Genomic DNA, 18,938 nt, shown 5'->3' with positions numbered 1-18,938 from the left:
TAGAACAATTTAAAATAACTATATATATATTTTTTAATCTTTCAGGAACTGGAAGATTTGATTAAAGCAAAAGAAAAGGAAGTAGAGAAAATTGAGCAGAGTGGACTTGCATTGATTCAGAACAAGAAGGAGGAGGCCTCTGGCAGTGTCATGAGCACATTGCGGGAACTGAGCCAGACCTGGGCCAGTTTAGACCACAAGGTAGGCTTGCTCCCCAGACCCAGCTCCTGCTCCTGTGAAACTCAGGGTTGACGTCTGCTGAAAGCAACCGAGTAAATAATTCTCGAATCTCTGCGTCACCCCTTGGCATTGCTGAGTCTGTTTCATCAATGTCTTTTAATTTCTAGTGTTTCCTGTAATGAACATTATTGTAAACATCACTCTCCTCATTGTACCCATCCTCATAGTCACAGATACCATCTAGGCTTGGATAATTATCTAGTGAATCTGGCCATATCTTTAGTTTCTCCCAGAATTCTAATAGAGACAGAAAGAGAAACCTGTGACCAATGGGCATTTCAAACCATTATGCCTAAAGTAAGCCACAGTTCTCTCCCACAAACCTACTCTTGCTCCCATCTCTGTTAATGGCAAGTCTGTCATGCCAATTGCGTGGGCAGAAATCCACCCTGCCCTCTGTGCCTTCTCTCATACCCATACCTAGTTCATCAGGAAATGTTGGCAGATCTACTCCCAGAATAGATTAGAATCCAACCCATCCCCGCTGCTCGCACCTTGATTTATGTTCCTGCCATCTCTGGCTTGGATGATTTCCATGGTCTCTTAAGCAATCGATATCCCAGAAGAGGCAGTTCGAATGAAGTCATATCAGAACATTCCCGTGTTGAAAATCCTGCAATGGCTTCTGGTCTCCCAAGGAATGAAACCAGAGCTGGGAGGTGACCCCGCTTCCCACTGTCTCTCTGACCCTGCAAGGTCTTTCGGCCTTAGCTACACTGGTTTCACTCTCTGCTTGAGCCCAATAGGCATGCCCTGAGCTCAGAGACCTTGGATTGCCTGCTTCTCCTCCTAGCATACTATATCATTCCTGTGAATGCCTCAGTCTCTGCCAGTAAAATGTAATCTCTACAAGGAGACTTGATAATACCCTCAATAGTGTGCTCAATCTGCCGATAAGAAGAGTAAGTGTGACAGTGAGTGCTGTGCCTCACTGTGTAAGGTCACAAGGGTCCCCAGTACATCAGAGTCTGAGTGCTTAGTTATCCACATCCTGCAAACTGGAACTGAGGGGCAAACAGCTGAGGGCATGTGTGCACACACACGTGCATGCACTTGTACACACATGCATCCACAAATGCATGCCACACACACACATGCACATCCATACATACCTGCATCCACACACATGCACATGCACACACCTGCATCCACACACATGCACATACACACACCTGCATCTACAAATGCATGCACACACACATGCACATCCACACACACACACACCTGCATCCACACACATGCACATACACACACACACACACACACACACACACACACACACACCTGTATCCACATACATGCACATACACACACCTGCATCCATACCTGCATACACACACATGCACATACACACACACGCACGCACGCATGCACGCATGCACACGCGTGCAAATAGAGGATTGCTTTGGAAAAGGAAAGGGATATGGGCTGGAGAGATGAGGGAGAGTCATGGGGAGTGAATTCTGTCAAGGTACAGAAATATGCTTGAACAGAAAAGTCAGACACCTCCTACCATCCATGGGCTCTTCTCCAGACCAGCCTTCCACTTTAGCCCCATGTTATCTTTGACATAGCTTTAAATCTGTTTTATTTTATGCATTTGTATGAATCACCACAAAACTTGCCATATTGTCATCAATTAAGCATTTCTCTCACTGGAATATTGCCTTGTGAAAAAGAAAAACAAACAACGCAGAGAAGAAGCTGGCTATGCAAAATACCTCAGGGATCCTCTTCCCGCATCTTCACGTCTGTTTTAGGGCTTGTTAGGACAGCCCTGCCCCCGCCTGCACCTGTGGCCTGGACCTTACATCTGAGGCAGCACATTCTTCATGCTGTGGCCCATCAGATAGCATCCCAATTGATTTCAACATTTTCCCTTTATGTTGAGAAAAAAGAAAAGCAGAGAAAGCAAATGCAGATTAATGTGTATGATGTATCCATCGCTGTACTTACTCCATATTCAAAGGACCATGTTAGGTTAGTAATAAAATGCAGAAGTCCGAAGCAAGATTTTCTCTGGTGCCAGTAAATACAGAGGAGGAACAAGCGCAGAAATGTAGTCGTTGGAACCAAAGCCAACATGCTGCAGACACTTGCATGCCCATGTTTATTGCTGCACATTCACAATAGCTAAGCTATGGATTCAGCCTATGTGTCTGTCAACAGATGAATGGATGAAAATTGTAGCAGGTGTTCACAGAGTTTTGTTCCTTCCTAACGATGAATGAAATTGTGTCATTTGTAGGAAAATGAATGAAACTGGAGGTAATCATAATAACCCAGACTTAGACAAAGATTGCATTTTTTTTTGCTTTTTTGTTTGTTTTTGTATGTGAAACCTACATTTTATATGCATGCATATATAACATGTAATTGGAAGGGGACTATTTGGGGAGAGGAAGGAGGCATGTGCAGGGGAGGGTGGTAAGGAATCAGTATGGTCAAGGTACATTATGGACTTGAACACAGATGTCGCTATGAAACCCATTTATTGTTTTATATAAGAAATATACACTATTAAAAATGTTAAGTTAGTCCTTTGGGGATGGAGTGGTGACTCAGCAGTTAAGTGCACTTACTTATTTCTCAGAGGACCCAGGGTCAAACCCACACTGAGCAACACACAACAGCCTCATCTGATTTTAGTGCCTAGACCCCCAATGTAGTATTTCAGTGGTTAATGTTTTTCTGTTCTATCATACTAAATAGTATGTAGTTATGACAAGTGTTCTTCTTTCCAAAAGGTTGGGCAGTTAAAGATGCTGCTGACATCCGTGCTTGGCCAGTGGGGCAGTCACAAAGCAGCCTTTGATGAGATCAACAGTCACATCATGGAAGCCAGATACGCTCTGTCTCGATTCCGTCTGCTGACTGGTTCCTCTGAAGCTGTTCAGGTTCAGGTCGACAATCTTCAGGTAATAAAAAGTTTACTACACCTTAACATTGTTTTTCATTAAAGAAAACAACAAAAAAATTAGCAAGTAAAAATATCATTATAAAATATTGTCTTATAGTCTTTGCATTTAATTATTTAAAATATTAATTTCCTTGCTTTATTTTAACTTCATCAAACCTGCTTGTGGATAACAAATACTGGATTAGCTGATCTAGAAATGGTTTTTAACATCCTGTTATGTAAATTACTTACGTGTATGTTTAATGAGATGATTGGCTACTCAAATCCACTTCCCTGTCCCGCTGCCATCACCGAGTGTGGCTTCCCTTTCTTTCCTTACTCTGCCTCTCCAAATATCTTCTAAGAAACTAGAAAACAGAAAGGAAAACAGCCAGGTTGTAAACACTTAAACCATAGTTTTCAGATTCATCGGTAGCATCCTGTTGGCCAAGGCGATGACCACACCACCCTCTGTCGGGCACTCACTGTTTGCTTTTCCTGTGTCTCTATCCATGCTGTATTCACCCAGAATGCAGTTGATGCTGTCTGTCTTAAATCCAGCTCCTACTCACTTCTCAGGTCGCTGCTCTCAGGTTCATGGCCCGTGTCTTCACCGTCTTCGCCTCCTCGCGTACCTGGGCACTGTGCCACGCTGACCTGTCACTGTTCATTCTTCCTGGCTAACGTACACAGACCATGGGCTGGGCAGGGCGGGCCCTCGAGGGGTGGGGCTTGCAGCATATGCCTTCTTCCATCAAGCCCACATCCCTGACTTGACATCTGCAAGAATATGTTGCTGAGCTCCTAGGTAGACTTTCATAAGGGGATGCCTTTTGAGGGTGGATTTGGGAAAGAGGAAGACTGAAATGTGTAAATGTTTCTTTAAAAATTAAGACTCGTTGCCGTTACTAAGAACCATTAAAACTTACGTTGGGCATAGTAAACTGAAAATCACATTTTTTTTTTAATTTGGAGAGCTTTTAAAATTACCATATTCTGCATTTAATACCTGAAATTTGTCTCAAGATAGGGACGATTTAAGGGACTTTTCCTTGAATATTTTGATTTGCAAGAAATTAGATATTGGTAAACAGTACTATATTTTTTTTATAGCCTACTTCTCTTTTACTAGGAACTGAGGCTACCATTTAAACAACATTTCCAGGAAAACACAGCACAGAGGCATAAGACTGGGTCTCATCACGTAGCTCAGGAACTCACGATTCCCTTGCCTTGGCCACTCTAGTGCTAGGATTATGGTATGTGATGTTGTACCTGGTCCAGAGAAACATCTTTCTTCTAGTTCGCTGCCTGATGCTAGGTAGAAGATTCCACCAAGCTTGTCTAATAAACCCTCTTTTCGTTAAGGGATTTCAAAAGTATACAATGCAGTATTATTAACCACAGCCACCATTTGGTGCAAGAAGATCAGGGGTATCAATTCTCTTGCCTAGATGAATGTAGCTAGAGTTTTCCTGCCTTGCCCACAGTCAGGACAAATCTTTGTCACCCGCCAGTCCCACAGCCGTTCAGACCCAACCAAGTAAACACAGAGACTTCTATTGCTTACAAACTGTATGGCCGTGGCAGGCTTCTTGCTAACTGTTCTTATACCTTAAATTAATCCATTTCTATAAATCTATACCTTGCCACGTGGCTCGTGGCTTACCGGCATCTTCACATGCTGCTTGTCATGGCAGTGGCTGGCAGTGACTCCTTCTGCCTTCCTGTTCTTTTCTCCTCTCTGTTAGTTCTGCCTATACTTCCTGCCTGGCCACTGGCCAATCAGTGTTTTATTTATTGACCAATCAGAGTAATTTGACATACAGACCACCCTACAGCAGATGAAACTATTCTCCGTGAACATCTCACCTTTCCTTATCACCTGTCTCATGCTTCTAATAGCCATCATTCTACTCTATTTCTGTGAGTTTGAGAGTTCTAGACCAATGGTTCTCCACCTGTGGGTTGTGAGCCCCTGGAGGTTGAATGACCCTTTCCCAGGGGTTGCCTAAGACCATCTGTATATCAGATACTTACATTATTATTCCTAATGGTAGCAAACTTACAGTTATGAAGTAGCAATGAAAATAACTTTAAGGTTGTGGATCAACATAGTAACATGAGAAACTGTATTAAAGGGTCGTAGCATTCGGAGGGTTGAGAACCACTGTTCTAGACAAAAGTCATTAAGTATGTGAGGTGATGATGTGTTAATTAGATGAATTTAATCATCCTATAATATTAACAGATAAGAATGTGTTTGGACAGTTATCCAAAATGATTGACCTATGGCGTATATACAGCTATTTTTTTTGTCAGTTAAGCAATAAAAACATGGAAAATTCTTTGTATGAGATAGAATTTAGAGGTGATTTTCAGAAAAGCTGTGATCTGATGGCACACTTATCAGTTCCTGGGAGAATCACTCTAGATGTTTAACGACACAGAGGCCTGGGTTTTGGCTTTGAGCATCAGAAAGAGCCACAGTGTGGGAGACAGTACGTGGACTGCTGCTACAGCTTCCTCCTTAGGCAAGGAGGACATCCTTTGTGAATTTTATAGGAAGAATCCACATAGTAGCATAAGAGAGCTCAATTGCTGTGACTCTTCTTGCAGAACAAAATTATAAGAAAGAAATGCTCATCTTTTTTAAAAGCAGAGGAGCGACACATGCGTGCTTATGACTAAATGATTTTAAACTCACTCATTAGAATTAGTTCCTGTTGGTCATCTGGGGGACTCTTTCTTTGGGCAGAATCTTCATGAGAGCCTAGAAAAGCAGGAAGAGGGCTTGTCGAAATTCAGCTCCATCACCAGCCAGTTACTGAAGGAGTGTCACCCACCTGTGACAGAAACACTCTCCAGCACCCTGCAGGAAGTCAACATGAGGTATGGAGCAGGCTAATTTTACATCTTATTATAAATAGCATAGAATGAAAACTTTCTGGCGTTTACAGTCTATTGTACTAATGTTTTGTTTCGTTTTTTTACGAAATGAATTTAATGAAAAATAACCAGAAAGAAGGCTTTTAGGAAGGATTAAGACTGCTCTCAACCCAAAGATAGTTTTCATCCCTTTGGAATATGAGAAATACGAGCATGGTCTATTAGTCTTTACTGTGTTAAACAGATATGAGTCATTGCTTTGTTACGTCCATGTTCATGTGAACCAGGACCAAGACAAATAAAGCAGTATGTGACAGCGTTTGGTGAGAGGTGATGTCTTAAGTGTTCACTGTTGCTTGTAGATGGAGTAACTTACTGGAAGAGATTGCTGAGCAGCTGCACTCCAGCAAGGCCCTCCTTCAGCTCTGGCAGAGATACAAGGACTACACAAAGCAGTGTGCCTCCGCTGTCCAACAACAAGAGGATCGAACCAGTGCGCTGTTGAAGGCCGTCACTAACAAGGACATTGCCGATGATGAAGTCACCCAGTGGATTCAGGATTGCAATGTATGTCCAGGAACTTGTTTTGGACTTGCCCAACCTGGTGTCCCTCCGTGTCACGGGTTTTGCAGGGCTAGTGTAGCTGTATGTGAGCTTTGGGGCAGTCTGAATTCACGAGGCAGTTTATCCCCATGTGGTCGACCTTTTTACTAAAGTACCTGCTAGCCTTCCACACACGTTTAACATTTGTGAGTTTCTTTCCCATCATTTCATTTTTTTAAAATGAGTAGCTCTCCTCACTTTTCCCTAATGGAATATAATCCATGGGGGAAAATGTAGGTTATTGTTCATACTGAAATAGTCACTGTAAGATGTAACCATATGGGGAAATCAGGCCTTTAAAAAAAAATCCACTGTTGAGGATATCATCCAATTAGATTTGTTATCTGCTGCGGGTGCCTCTGGACAACAGCTTCATTCAGGAATTTAGCAGCAGAGAGAAGTCTGTCTCAGCTCGCTGCTACACTTTTTAATAGCTTTTAAACGATTCCCTTTTCCACCGTAACTGCCAATAACCTACTTAGGGCTTTCAAGCAAGGCCTTCTCTTATTCCATCCATTACTTGGCTCTTATTATTTGTCCTTGTTCGTCTTTAATGATCTTTGTTGCTAAGATTTCCTTAAAAGCTTTTCCAAATCAGTTTATTAAACTGGGTGAGTTATAAAAAAGCTACATAAACACCAGCTTATTCCATCAGTTTAAATATGAATTTAAAGTGACAGATTATTATTTATGGTAAAGATAATCTTTGGTTTTGGTGACATAGTTTATCTTTATAAAGATCTGTCATTTTCGGTGCCCCTGAATCGGGGCACACTTTTTTGTCAGTGTCAAGGGTAAAGGTGCCCTTTGCCCTTCTCTCACAGGAAGCACTATCCAGGCAGAGCAGGATGTGCACTCTGCATCCTGTCCCAGTGGGACCCCAGCAGTCAGCAGGAGTGGCAGTCCACTGTGATCTGTTACTACACCATAGAACCCAGAATCAGGGAATCCCCATTGGCTCCCAGTTATGAATGCACACTTAGATTTCATAAAAACACAGCTGGAGATGCCATGGAAATAAAGGTGGACAAGGTCCTTAGCCCTGCCCACCTGAACCATCCCTGCCCCCTACACCTCACTGGTACCCGAGCCCTGTTGTAGCTACAGTGAGGTGCCCGTAGCTAGACTAATGCCCAAGGCCTCTGTAAAAATAAGTAGGAAAGGCAAAAAGCAGCATGTTTTCAGTTTGATACAATTATATTTACATACATATTTGCATATACATTTGCATATGCATTCACATATGCATTTACACATACATTCACATATGTTTGGTACAATTACATTTACATATACATTTACATATACATTTTCATGTTCATTTACATATACATGTATATATACATATATATATATACATATACACAGAGAGAGAGAGAGAGAGAGAGAGAGAGAGAGAGAGAGCAAGAAAAATTATGACCTGAGGTTTCTAGTTACTGCCTCATCTAGAGTATCTTGGTTTCTTTTCTTTCATTGTTCTCTTTTTCTATTTCTCTCTCTCTCCATATATATATACATATATATTCATATATATATGGAGATATATGTCTATCTCCTCTTACAGGATCCCTCCATCCCCTCATTTTCGCTTTCCCTCTTTTCTTCCTTCCGTTTCCCCTTTTCTTTCTTTTTTCTCTCCCTCCCTCCCTCCTTTCTTCTTTTCTCTCCCCCTTTCTCTTTCTCCCCCCTTTCCCTTCTTCCTTGGTTAGGTTCTTTCTCTCTTTCCCTTACTTACGTACATCATTTGCGTTTCTCTGAAGTCCTATAATGAGCTCCTGTGGCTTGTATTATAAGCCCTCTGTCTTTTTCCCGGAACTAGAGAGAGGTGTGTGTTCATTCTAGGCAAGTACTCAAACACTGAACTGCATCCCCAGCCTAATCAGAAGAGTGCTCTGTGCGTGTGTGTGTGTGTGTGTGTGTGTGTGTGTGTGTGTGTGTGGTGTGTGTAACATGGATAGTTAAACTGTTAGTACACATAAATCATATTTTTTAAAAATTGGAGCCAATCCCTGATTACGTTTCTGAAGGTGAAGGTATTTATTGTAATGCACACACAGGAATCTTTCCTACCTATGTGTGTGGCCCTTTGCCAAATGCGGGTGACACCGAGGAGGACACGTAATGTGCTTCACAATGAGTGCCTGGTCTCCTCCTTTAGGACCTTCTCAAGGGACTGGGGACAGTCAAGGACTCGCTTTTCGTCCTCCGTGAGCTAGGAGAGCAGCTCGGGCAACAGGTGGATGCCGCGGCAGCTGCAGCCATTCAGTGCGAGCAGCTCTGCTTCCGCCAGCGCCTCTGCAGCCTGGAGCAGGCGCTCTGCAAGCAGCAAGCGGTGTTGCAGGTGGGGAGCCAGCGGGGAGAGTGTTCTGGGCCTTTGTCATGTCTGGGGGACAAACACAGGAAGCAGATTCTTCAGTGCTGAGATGACACTTCCTGCAACAAGGAAACATTAAAAAAAAAAAAAAAAAGAATCAAACTTAGAAGTCCCGGTGGGGTCAGGGAAAGGTTGCTGGTTTTCACTGTTCTCTACAACTTGCTTTTAAAATTGGTTTAGTTTAGCAGGCCAACCTGCTAAACATACCCAATGAGCCAACACTAAGTGGCTTCATATGGATTTAATAGTCTTGAGCAAGAACCGAGATACTTTGAAAATGGTTTATGTGTATTTAAATAATGGCTTTAATTGGCTGTTAGGGAATCCTACACAGAAACAAACAAAATCTACACCAATGAGGAAGAAAATACCACTATTGCCATGTCATTTTAGGGAGAGCTTCTCATGAAGGAGTATGACAGTAGACACTTGCCCTTTCTTTAGCTTTCATAAAAATGTCCATTTCCTTCACTGAAACGCCAATTTCTTTCTGAAAACATAGGCTGGAGTTGTTGACTATGAAACATTTGCCGAGAGCTTAGAAGCCCTAGAGGCCTGGATCATGGAAGCCGAGGACATCCTCCAAGCTCAGGACCCTACGCACTCGTCCGACCTCTCCACTATCCAGGAAAGGATGGAAGAACTGAGAGTAAGTCTGTGCCAATCTTCCTTCCCCATTTTACCTGTCTCCTCAAAATCTTGAGGTAAACTCACTTCCCACCACTTCCCTCTGACACCCCACCGAAACTTGCCTGGCTCTTCCTTCCCGCCCCCTGAGAGGACAGAACAGTGCATTGGTGATGAGCTGCGCAGCTGTGACCAGAGCCCTACCAGGATCAGTCCATGAGGACCATCCCAGCCCTCCTTTCCTCCTTTAGTCCCACCACCATGCCTTTCATAGCTTCTAAGTTCCCATGCATACCCCACCACAGCGCTAACATGATGCCCTCCCAGTTCAGCCTACCGCATCTCAGGCTATGAGGCTTCCTGTAGACCTTTCATCTACCCCTCCCACTTCCTTTCTATCAGCTACAGAGAGATCTTTGTCTTTAAAGTTTTGCTTAATTATGTGGACTTGGTCAGCCCACATTGTTTCCCTATGAAAACATTACATTGATCCCATGACTGTTTACAGTACAATTTTATCAATTAACAATATTAATGCAACTTTTAAAAGAAGAAAATTTTTATTGGATTGCCAATAATTTTAAATATTTAGTAACCCAGACTTTAAAAATGCGGTAGACTTGCGAATTTTATCATGTATCCTTTTGCTTAAAATCCTCCATGTGGGGACTGGGGAGATGGCTTACTCATTAGGTAAATTGGTTGCCACATAATCATGAGGACCTGAGTTCAGATCTCTAGTAGGCATGTAAAAAGTTTGGCCTGTGCCTTCTGGCACCCATGAGGTAGAGACAGAAGGGTTTCTGGGGCTTGCTGGTTATCCTCATCCTGTTAAATTGGTGAGCCCCGGGTTCAGTGAGAGACCCTGTCTCACAAAATTAGGTAGAGAACAATTGAAGAAAAAAACTCTTGATGTTGACTGGCTTCTGGTCTCTATGTGCACACACTTGTACATGTACCTTCTAGCAAGAGCTGAGCAACTTCTCTGTACCTGGGTCTACCACCTAGAGCTCCTTACTCTTTGTCCCTCCCTTTCTTCATCGTTAAAAAGGAAACTACAGTGGTCTTTATGTCATGAGATTTCTTTTAAGGATAAAATGAGTGATTCCTTGTAACCCTATTATAACAATGCTTATTCATGGCAAGAGCTATAGCACAGCTGTTATTGAATAAAAAGGGGTGTATTCACATACATCAATTAAATTTAAGAACTTTTCAGCCATCAGCATAATTTTTATCCTTCCTCTGTTCTGTGGAGAGTAAACCAATCCTGGAAATGAGATATTCCATGTCCACCTCTACCATCCACCAGAGGATAGTGGGTAACCGAGCAGGGCAGCAACCTCAGCAGGGCAAGCTGGGGAGATCTGGGCAGGCGTTCCTCTGCAGAGTGTGCCCGGTGTAGCATGAATCTTAAAAGTTCTTATTAATAAAATCAAACCCGGGGCCAGTTATTGGGGTGAAATGCTGGATGGTCAGAGAGACAGAACAAGCCACAGCTAACCTCACCTGGCCAACTTCTCAGCTGATCTTGTTCCCTCAGACTGGAAGTCTCTGTGTCCTCATATCCGAATGGCTCTCAGCTGAACTGTGCTGCTCAAAACCTAAAAGCTTAACCAGCCAAACGCTTAACCAGCCAAATGCTTCTAGTTTCTGGTCCTCACGCCTTATGTACCTTTCTGCTTTCTATCATCACTCCCTGGGATTAAAGGCTGGCTTTCTGGGATTAAAGGCGTGAGTCACCATGCTTGGCTGTATCCTTGAACACATGGATTTCTGCCTCTGGAATTCTAGGATTAAAGGCATGGTGTGCTACCACTGCCTAACTTCTATGTTTAATATTGTGGCTGTTCTGTCTCTGACCCCAGATAAGTTTATTAGGGTGCACAATATTTTGGGGAACACAATACCACCTCAGCCTGGCCTTGTGGAACTCAACAGACCCAGAGCCAGAACCTTCCTGATATCAGACACACAGTTCACAATAAAGACAACCCCCGCCTTTCCTGAGGAGGGGCTGAACTGGCTTTTCAATCTCACTGACAGGGGCAGATGCTAAGGTTTAGCAGCATGGCTCCGGATTTGGACCGTCTCAATGAGTTGGGGTACCGGTTACCCTTGAATGACAAGGAGATCAAGAGGATGCAGAACCTGAACCGCCAGTGGTCCCTGGCATCTTCTCAGACCACAGAAAGATTCAGGTGAGGAAACACCGTAGTCCTTCAGTCGTTTCTGTGTGTTTCATGCTACTGTGACGGAAGTGCCACAGGCTGGGATGGAGATATATGTGTGTGTGTGTGTGTGTGTGTGTGTGTGTATTTTCTTAGGGCTGGGGATGTAGATCAGTTGGTAGAATGTTTGCCAAACAGGAATAAAGCCTTGGATTCAATCCTTAGCTACCTAGATCCACATACACGGAGGGTAGTGGGTCAAAGGCCTGTAATCCCAGCACTTGACAGGCAGAGACAGGAGGATCAGATATTTAAAATCCTTCTCAGCTATGTGGCTAGTTCAGGATCCGTGTGGGCTCCATGAGACCTTGTCTCAAAAACAGAACAGAAAAACAAACAAGAGTATATTGTCTTACAGCCATGGGTCTGGAAAGCCCAATGCTAAGGGGTCAGGATGTTTGGTTGTCTAGTGAGGGCTGCTTTCTTCCTGCTCCTCAAGGCCTCCAGAAGGGGGAAACCACCTCTTCACATGGAAGAAAGCCAGAGCACAGGAGGGAGGGCCTCACAGGAGGGAGGGCCTCACAGGAGGGAGGGCCTCAGGGCTGAATGAGCCTTTGAAACTCCCACCTTTGGAATACTGTCATATTGACCTTTAATATTTAACACAAGAATTTCAAAGCAGATACATTCAAACTACATAACCAATGAATTCATTATATTCATACATGCATATATATGCAAATTCTAGAATTTTCCAGCAATAAAAAAAATGTGTACTAAGAGTAGAAAACTCAAGTTGTTCCCATGTTTAAAACTGTAAGCCATGTTTTAATCATAAATATTGTTTCAAATGAGATCATATTCAAAGGATAAGTACAGTTTTAAGCATTCAAAAAGCCTTATTTTAAATGTTGATGACTTTGGATTTTAAAGCTTTACCACTCAGCATGAAATCTATGTAGTGGTCTGATGGAAACTGAGGCAGAGAGTATTTAGTCTATTTTATGTGCGGGCGATACAAAGGTCCCTATGTGACTATTCTTCCTTGTCCATCATCTGTCAGCAAGCTGCAGTCATTCTTGCTTCAGCACCAGACTTTCTTGGAAAAATGTGAGACATGGATGGAATTTCTGGTTCAGACAGAGCAGAAGTTAGCAGTGGAGATCTCGGGCAACTATCAGCAGCTGCTGGAGCAGCAGAGGGCACATGAGGTAAGTCATTCAAGTAGCCTTGAGCCAACAAGGTTTTAGTGGCCGAGGGTAGGGCTCAGTGGGTAAAGGTGCCTGCTGCCAAGCCCGATAGCCTGAGACTGCTCCCCAGAACCCACATGGTGAAAGGAGAGATTGATTCCAACAAACTGTCCTCTGACCTCCACATGTGTGCCTCAGCAAGCATGTACCCACAGACCACACACACACACACACACACACACACACACACACACACACACACACACACACAGATAAATAATAAATAAAAGCTAAGAAAAAATTTGAAGATTTTTTTTAAATTAGCCCCTAGGCAGGCATCAGTCATGCTAATCCTAGAGCTCAGGAAGCAGAGGCAGGAGGATTGAGGCAAGGTGAAGGCCAGCCTGATCTTTGAAGCATGTGAGCAGTGGGTTTTGCTAGACTCAAATTAAGTGCCAATTTCGATTTCTTCCTTTATCTGGCAATCTTAGTATTTTAAATTAAGACATGTGGTTTGGCTCTCTCTTCTCATGGTTCTCAGGTCTGTATTCATTCATTCATTGGCATGATCTTGCATTGAAGTGTAGAGAGTGTCGGAATTATAAAGAGACAAGTATGACTAATCTCCGAACTTGGAAGCAGAGGCAGGTGGATGGAGTTCAAGATGAGCCTGGTCTACATAGTGAGTTCCAGAGCACTCAGAATGCATAGCAAGACCCTGTCTCAGAAAAAAAAAAGAAAAGACAGACATGGTGTCACATACATGTGGAATCACAGTGCTTGAGTTTCAGATAGGAGGATTGTGAGTCCCAGGCAAAATTCAGGCTTACAGCAAGTTTAAGGCAGGTTCTAGTTGCCTACCAAGACCCTGTGTCAAGAAGCAGAAGAGGTGGGGTGGGGGTGAAGGAGGAGGAAGAGCAGTATGAGAAGAAGAAGAGGAGGAAGAGGGGAGACAGCAGACTATGAAGAGGAAGAGGAGCAGTAGAAGGAGAGGAAGAGAAAGAGGAGGAAGTGGCGGAGGGATAGGAGGACTCAGAAAGCGGGGAGTATTATAGTTAAAGCTTTACTGCAGATGATGGTGGGAAAAAGCAGAGGGGGTGCAGAAAATCAGACAAGGGTTTAAGAGGAAGCAGCTTTGAGAAAGAATTTGATCGTCTTCAACATACTAAACACAGTTTAGCACACAGCTTAGTCCTTTACTCTCAGGTGTTTGCTCCTCAGACAAATGCATCCACGAAAAAATGCAGGCCTAGTGTTCATAGTTGCGTTGGTCATCGTGGGTACAAAGTGGGAAGGACCCACCTGTGCATCCACAATGACAGATGAAGTGTGCTGCTGTACCCCTACAGTAGGATATAACTCAGAATAAAGATTGAAGTACTGACACTTAAGACTGTGTAGATGGAGCTTGTAAATACTGTGCTAAGTGAAAGAAGCCAGTCCCAAGAGAACATGTTACACGGTTCACTTCATATGAAATATGCATAGTAGGCCATTTCCATAAAGGCATGAAATAGTCAAGGAGTGGCTTGGACTTGGGCACCTGGATGCTGGGAGGAAGTGAGGAGCAACTACCATTGCATACAGCATTTCTTTGGGTGACAAGGAAAATATTTTAAAATCAAATGCTTGCAATTCATATCTGAGACATAATGAAAATTATTAAATGGATATTGGAAATGTATTAATTGCATGCTATAAGAATTATATCTGAAAAAATGCTGTTTTTTTTTAAAAAAACAATGGGACCTGGGAGTGGCATGTATGGCAAGAAGATCACATGTGCCCAGCAGTTCAAAGTCAACTAGGGCAATTTGGTGAAGACCCATCTCCAAATAAACAGTACTAACAGCCAGAGGAAATAATTAGAAATATCAATCTTTCTATGGGGCTTTTTATTATTTCATCTTTCATTGTTTTTAAGCTAATGAGAATTGAACCTAGGGCCTCAGGTTTTACCACTGGGCAATACCTGAATCCCTGCAGGGTTTTGTTTTTGTTTTTATACATGTAATGAGATGATTTTACTAGCCTGACTATACTGAAAAACATAAGCTTTCAAAAATAAAATAGACCACAAGTTGTAAATTCATCAGCTTACCTTATTAGGTTAACTTTTAAAGAATAAAGAAGGGGGGAGAGATAAGGCTATGTTTAGTTATCTAATTAAAACTGCAAACTAAAACTTTGTCTTTAAGCTTATCCTAATTAGTAATTTTTAAAAAACGGTTACTCCCACACCACAGATGGGGCTGAATATGTTTTTTCATAGCCCTGCTAAAAACAGACAGCAGTAAGTTATCAGAAGAAATTAGGGACTTTAAAATATATCTCTCTTTCAAATTGCAGCTGTTTCAAGCCGAGATGTTCAGCCGTCAGCAGATCCTGCACTCCATCATTGTTGATGGGCAGCATCTTCTAGAACAAGGTCAAGTTGATGACAGGTAGGATCTTCGATAAATTGTTATGAGGAAAGTTTCTCCAGTAAATTAGTCATTTTCTTTTTAATGAGAGATTAGAGGGCATATATCCAATCTTCCTGCCGCAATTGTATTATCACAGGGCCTTGGTAATTGGAGGAAAGGCTTGCCTGAGTCTCTGAAATGAGTGAGTATTGAAGCTTCGCAGCAAATGCTATTATATGATATGAAGGACGTAGGGTAATTGGAAATCACCTAGCCAACCTTCGCTACTCATCTGTAGGGACTGGAATTAGTGAATAGATCAGAATGGATTGTATCAGTGGTCAGTAAACGGATGCTACTAATATCCCCCTGCACTTACTGAAATTTTATTCCTAAAAGAAGCAAGGTATCACTAGTCCAACTCCCTGAGAGGTGAAAAACTCCAGATGCACACAGGAACTGATTTGAACGAGGTCGCATAGCTAAGTGGAAGCAAAATCAGGCTTGGCATTAAGGGCTCTCCTTAGCCAGGCCTAGCCTCATTCTAACCAGGTTCTACAGACTATATGTCTGTGTTAGAAAATACTTTGCCACCTTAAACCACACTGTGTTAAATAGGAAATCCTTCTTACTTATCACAAAAAACTCTATTTAAAACATAGTTGTGCAGTTCTCACCTCACTTGCGACATGCGAGTTGACATAATGTCATGTGTCTGTATTTCCTAGGACCAATATTCACTCATCTAATTTCCATGTTTATATTTGGGGAATTGATTTTAGCATCTATGTATAGGTTTCTCATGCCTAGGACCAGTTGTTGTAATTATAATTAACCGTGTGTTCTTAAATCATTAGAAAATAGATCATCTTTATTAGAAGTTTTGTCTTTAGTGTTTTAGAAGCAATTTCAGCCTTCAGTGGTTGTTTCCTTGGAAGTTCACAAAAGATTTGCATGGTTGAGATTGGAACAATAATATGTGACACCTTACTTACTTCATTCTAAGCAAGCCAAACTTAAATGTGAACATTACCGAGAATTTAAGACCCTCCAAATACAACAAATTCAAGTGCAATTACCTTTTTATCTCTGGCTTTATCAGTCTGTAGCCAACCCTCGAGCAGTATTACAAACATTCAAGTCATTAAGTGAAATAAAATTTAAACTTCCTGTTCAAGCCAACATCTATTAAATTTTAAATGCTAACATTTAGGATGGGGAAAACACAAAAGAGTGAAAATGGGAGAGTTGGAACTAAATAAAGAAACTTGAGTGTTGCTAGTGAAAAATAAAAGACAAATTGGATAGGATCCGTGGATGACAGGAAGGGTCCAGACAACAAGGCTGTATGTGATCAAAGTCAGCATGGGGGATTTTGTTCTCAGAACTTCAGCACTGGGAAGACTCATTTTCAGTAGCTCATCAAGGGCAGCTGGATCAGGACAGTTGACATGCTAAAGACACGGCTCTTTGGAGATCTTGAATGTTACCTGACGCCCGCACTTCTTCATGCTCTCTGCTGTTATCAAGTCTTGGGGTCACACGTTTTCTGAGGCGACATGTCCTTTAAGGACTTGTCATGAGGTTAGCTCCCATGCATGGATTCGACTACAGTAGAATCTACTATGATACGTGCATATGTCACGCAAAGCAGAATCTATGTTCACAAGCAAATGTGATCATCAGAACCTTGTCACTGCCCTACGGAACTCCTTTTTAAAAGGAATGTAAGAAATTATTTTGCTGGGTTTGTTTGTTTTTGTTTTTGTTTTTACCCAGTACTTTTAATGTTTTATAGTGAATAATTGACTTTTACGGTACAATAATCATCTGTTCCAATTCAATCATTCAATCAATTTTTTTAGAGGTAATTGCACATTTGGTTGTAAGTTCAGACTTAACAGTCATCTCAGATATTGGATGTATTGGTAATATAGGATTTCACGGTAGTGCAGAGTCTAGAATAGTGATCCCTTCCACAGAGCAGTGTCTGGGTGATAGTAGAAGTATAAGGAGATGCTGCATTTGTGATCAGCACTAAGATTGACCAAGAAACATCCCTTTAGATGCCTGACACATTCTTATTAAAAGCCGTTTCCATGCTACAATTTGTATATTAAATAAAACTTTATAAAGCAATGTCAGTACATTTTTGGATGGAAACAGGGAGGATGCATTAAAACATCTGCAATTCCTCAGCCTGAATTTGAGAAGGTTCAAGTGAAATTTGCTATCTCAAGGTGTATGAATGATCTTTATCCATATTGTGTGGACTAAGTTCATTTTTTTCTAAAAAAAAAAAAAAGTGAAATTTACCTAAAATATGCAAGGGACAGTTTCTAATACTGATTTGCTTGAGATTGGAGTCATCACTTGTGAGGGAATATTGAGGCTGCTTATGAATTATGTTTTTTAAAAAAATACCATAGCTGGGTGGTGGTGGCGCACGCCTTTAATCCCAGCACTCGGGAGGCAGAGCCAGGTGGATCTCTGTGAGTTCAAGGCCAGCCTGGACTACCAAGTGAGTTCCAGGAAAGGCGCAAAGTTACACAGAGAAACCCTGTCTCGAAAAAACCAAAAAAAAAAAAAAAAATACCATAAAACTTTTAATATAGCGTAATTTAAGTGGCTTGGTTTTGATTCTTCCAAAATGGCTTACAATTCTAGCTGAGGAGGGAGTTTGTAGGGTAGGTCTAATAGGACATGTTTTCCTGTTATAGGGTACAAGAGACTGTCACAGGCTCTTAAGACACCCCCAATCCCCACACATACTTATGGAGGGAGTATATCATAATTACCATACATTTGCCTTCTGTTTGTGCTGAGATACGAAAATACTATTTGTAGATTAGTACCCCAACTGGAAAAATGACTTGCAACTTGCAACGGCGCGAACAGACCATGGCTTCTTTGACATCTCCTGTCATAGATCATGTCTCAGGGCTGACCATTTACGGAAAACATATACTAGCTGACAATATCCAAGACAATAGGTTTTTTACTATATAATTATTTCCTCACCAGGGATGAGTTCAGCCTGAAGTTGACGCTCCTTAGTAATCAGTGGCAGGGAGTGATTCGCAGGGCCCAGCAGAGACGGGGCATCATCGACAGCCAGATTCGCCAGTGGCAACGCTATAGGGAGATGGCAGAGAAGCTCCGTAAATGGCTGGTTGAAGTGTCCTACCTGCCCTTGAGTGGTCTTGGAAGCATCCCAGTCCCGCTGCAACAAGTGAGGACCCTCTTCGATGAAGTGCAGGTAAGATGCAAGCACCATTCCCACAAGCCTCCTGTGCATGTCCGCTGCGTTTGACCTCGGCCTCGGTTCTTCAGATGGACTCTGAAGTGACCTGAAAGTCGTGACAGACACTCTTAAGGATCAACTGAGTCATACAAAGTGATTGCATTGCCAAGTTCCTATGGAAACAGGGGATTAGAGCAATTTGACGCCTCACCAAAGATTCTTCTACTTTGTACACCAAGGCCCACAGCAGTTCCTTGCACCCAGCTTGAATGGAAAGAGGATGGCAAGGAAAAATA

At 42.3% G+C, this 18,938-nt stretch overlaps 1 protein-coding gene across 2 annotated transcripts in view; it reads left to right on the top strand.

Moving 5' to 3' along the window:
* Positions 1 to 18,938, top strand: part of Syne1 (spectrin repeat containing nuclear envelope protein 1) — a 462,188-nt gene that overhangs the window by 370,041 nt on the left and 73,209 nt on the right. For both annotated transcript variants that reach the window (XM_059272792.1, XM_059272793.1), the window contains 10 exons: positions 46 to 201; positions 2,988 to 3,158; positions 5,898 to 6,031; positions 6,391 to 6,595; positions 8,790 to 8,972; positions 9,508 to 9,654; positions 11,679 to 11,833; positions 12,867 to 13,014; positions 15,343 to 15,437; positions 18,423 to 18,657. In XM_059272792.1, coding sequence (XP_059128775.1) covers positions 46 to 201; positions 2,988 to 3,158; positions 5,898 to 6,031; positions 6,391 to 6,595; positions 8,790 to 8,972; positions 9,508 to 9,654; positions 11,679 to 11,833; positions 12,867 to 13,014; positions 15,343 to 15,437; positions 18,423 to 18,657 — 1,629 coding nt within the window. The remainder of the gene's footprint in view (positions 1 to 45; positions 202 to 2,987; positions 3,159 to 5,897; positions 6,032 to 6,390; positions 6,596 to 8,789; positions 8,973 to 9,507; positions 9,655 to 11,678; positions 11,834 to 12,866; positions 13,015 to 15,342; positions 15,438 to 18,422; positions 18,658 to 18,938) is intronic.

Source organism: Peromyscus eremicus, chromosome 8b, assembly GCF_949786415.1.
Source record: "Peromyscus eremicus chromosome 8b, PerEre_H2_v1, whole genome shotgun sequence".
Classification (NCBI taxonomy): Eukaryota; Metazoa; Chordata; class Mammalia; order Rodentia; family Cricetidae; genus Peromyscus; species Peromyscus eremicus.
The sequence above is the reverse complement of the archived record's forward strand: the minus strand, read 5'-3'. Positions and strand labels throughout refer to the sequence as shown.